The sequence below is a fragment of the Octopus bimaculoides genome, chromosome 27, assembly GCF_001194135.2.
Source record: "Octopus bimaculoides isolate UCB-OBI-ISO-001 chromosome 27, ASM119413v2, whole genome shotgun sequence".
Lineage (NCBI taxonomy): Eukaryota > Metazoa > Mollusca > Cephalopoda > Octopoda > Octopodidae > Octopus > Octopus bimaculoides.
The window spans coordinates 12,770,985-12,773,057 of record NC_069007.1 but is presented as its reverse complement, the minus strand read 5'-3'; the positions used below and the strand labels follow the sequence as shown (position 1 = coordinate 12,773,057).

The 2,073-nt window shown below is 37.7% G+C and overlaps 1 protein-coding gene across 1 annotated transcript in view; it reads left to right on the top strand.

Moving 5' to 3' along the window:
• Positions 1 to 2,073, top strand: part of LOC106881777 (ubiquitin carboxyl-terminal hydrolase 20) — a 71,563-nt gene that overhangs the window by 58,793 nt on the left and 10,697 nt on the right. The window contains exon 20 of the mRNA XM_052977178.1: positions 3 to 86. Within this exon, the coding sequence (XP_052833138.1) occupies positions 3 to 86 (84 nt within the window). The remainder of the gene's footprint in view (positions 1 to 2; positions 87 to 2,073) is intronic.

Genomic DNA, 2,073 nt, shown 5'->3' with positions numbered 1-2,073 from the left:
TGTGTCCAAACAATGGATAAATCGGTTTAATACGTTTGCTGAACCGGGGCCAATCACCAATCAGGACTTTCTTTGCTCTCATGGAGGTCAGTCAATTCAGTGCTTATTTTTATTTTGTTTGCTTTTTTTTTTAATAATTTCTTATTTGTTTTTTTTTAAATTTATTTTTAATTATATTTATTGTTCTGTAAATCTCAACCTATGCTATCTGCTCTTGCTGGCTGTTGTTTCAATATAGCCAGGTATTTCAAATTTCCTAGGTCTTACTAACAGTAGTATTATTCCCTTCAGGGGACTGTCACATTAAGTTGACAGCATACAACTACTTCATAGCCAGGTATGTTTGACCTCGAGGTAGCTTGACCAAGCATTGGTCAAGCATTTGTTTCCACTGAGCTTCTCTGAATGCCTGGCGGGCAAGAGCATGAAAGCAAGGTAGGCTCTTAAGATACATAAATGAATGCAAATAACAAACCAAATTTTAATATTCATATTTCATTTTTATGAGGGACAGCTGGAAATAGGGGTAACTACCCTAATATAATCATATGGGTTTGATTTTTAACCCTTTAACATTTAAACCAGCCATATCCAGTCCAAATACTCTCCCTGTTTTATGTTCAAACCAACCAGATCTGGCCTGTCACACCTACTCTACAATGCCATTCTAAAAACAAACAGTCACACCATCGAAATCTCAAAGATATGAGATAATACATGATTAATTCAAAAGAATGGGAATAAATAAACATCATGTTCAACAGAGTAATCTGAACGCTTAAAGGGCATAAAATAGTTTAAGTACCGGAGTTGGTCAAGGGTGTGTCAACATTGGTTATGTAGGGGGGGGTCGTTATCAAATGGAAACTCTTTAATGTTCCGGGTCCACTATGGAAATTAAACTGTTTTCTTGATTGGATTCTTTTTATTATTATCAATGTGTTGAGTGGCGGTGAGCTGGCAGAATCGTTAGCAAGCCGAGTGAAATGCTTAGTGGTATTTCTCCTGTCACTATGTTCTGAGTTCAAATTCCGCCAAGGTCGACTTTACCTGTCATCTTTCCAGGATTAATAAAATAAGTACCAGTTGAACACTGGGGTTGATGTAATCAACTCCTCCCCTCCCCCAAAATTGCTGCCCTTCTGGCAAAATTTGAAACAGTTATCAATGTGTCGAGTTAAGCATGGTGGATTAGCAGAATTGCTGTATTTAGTCAGGGATCTGTATATTCCGAGTTCAAATCTCACTGAGGTCAACTTTGTCTTTTAATCTTTCCACAGTTGATATAAAATCAAGTCAAATACTGGGGTCATTTTCAGCTGTTCAATAGAAACCCCAACTAAATCTCTGTCACTGGTCATTCTTAGAGGGTCTATGAATGTTTTGGTCTTAGTCTCTTCATTTAGACCAGGAGTTCTCAACCATTTTTTATCTGTGGACCCCTTTGATTACTATTTTATTCTGGTAGACCCCTTCCATCATTTTATATTTAAAAACTAGTTTTATAGAAAATTCTTTCATAATTCCTATTTTGTTTTTCACACATTAACATTTTACATAGTTCAACCTACAGAAGCTAGAGAAAGAAACCCAGCTGTTTCTTGCAATACATACCAAATATATACATTCAAAGCAAAATTTTTTCAGGGGCCCTTAAAGTACTATTGGGGATCTCCAATTTACTATTTTGTTTCATGGACCCTGATTGTTGTTCCTTCTACATTTGTTTCCTTGTGTAAACATGGGGGACATCACTTTAGCAGAATTGGTAGAGCATCAGACAAAGATGTCTTTTAGTCGTGCGGGTGACACGTAAAAGCACCCACTATACTCTGAGTGGTTGGCGTTAGGAAGGGCATCCAGCTGCAGAAACTCTGCCAAATCAGATTGGAGCCTGGTGTTGCCATCCGGTTTCACCAGTCCTCAGTCAAATCGTCCAACCCATGCTAGCATGGAAAGCGGACGTTAAACGGTGATGATGATGATGTCCCCTGATGTTTATAGTTTGAATCCTGCTTGGGTCAACTTTGCTTTCCATCCTTTTGGAGTGAATAAAATAAAATACCAGTCAAA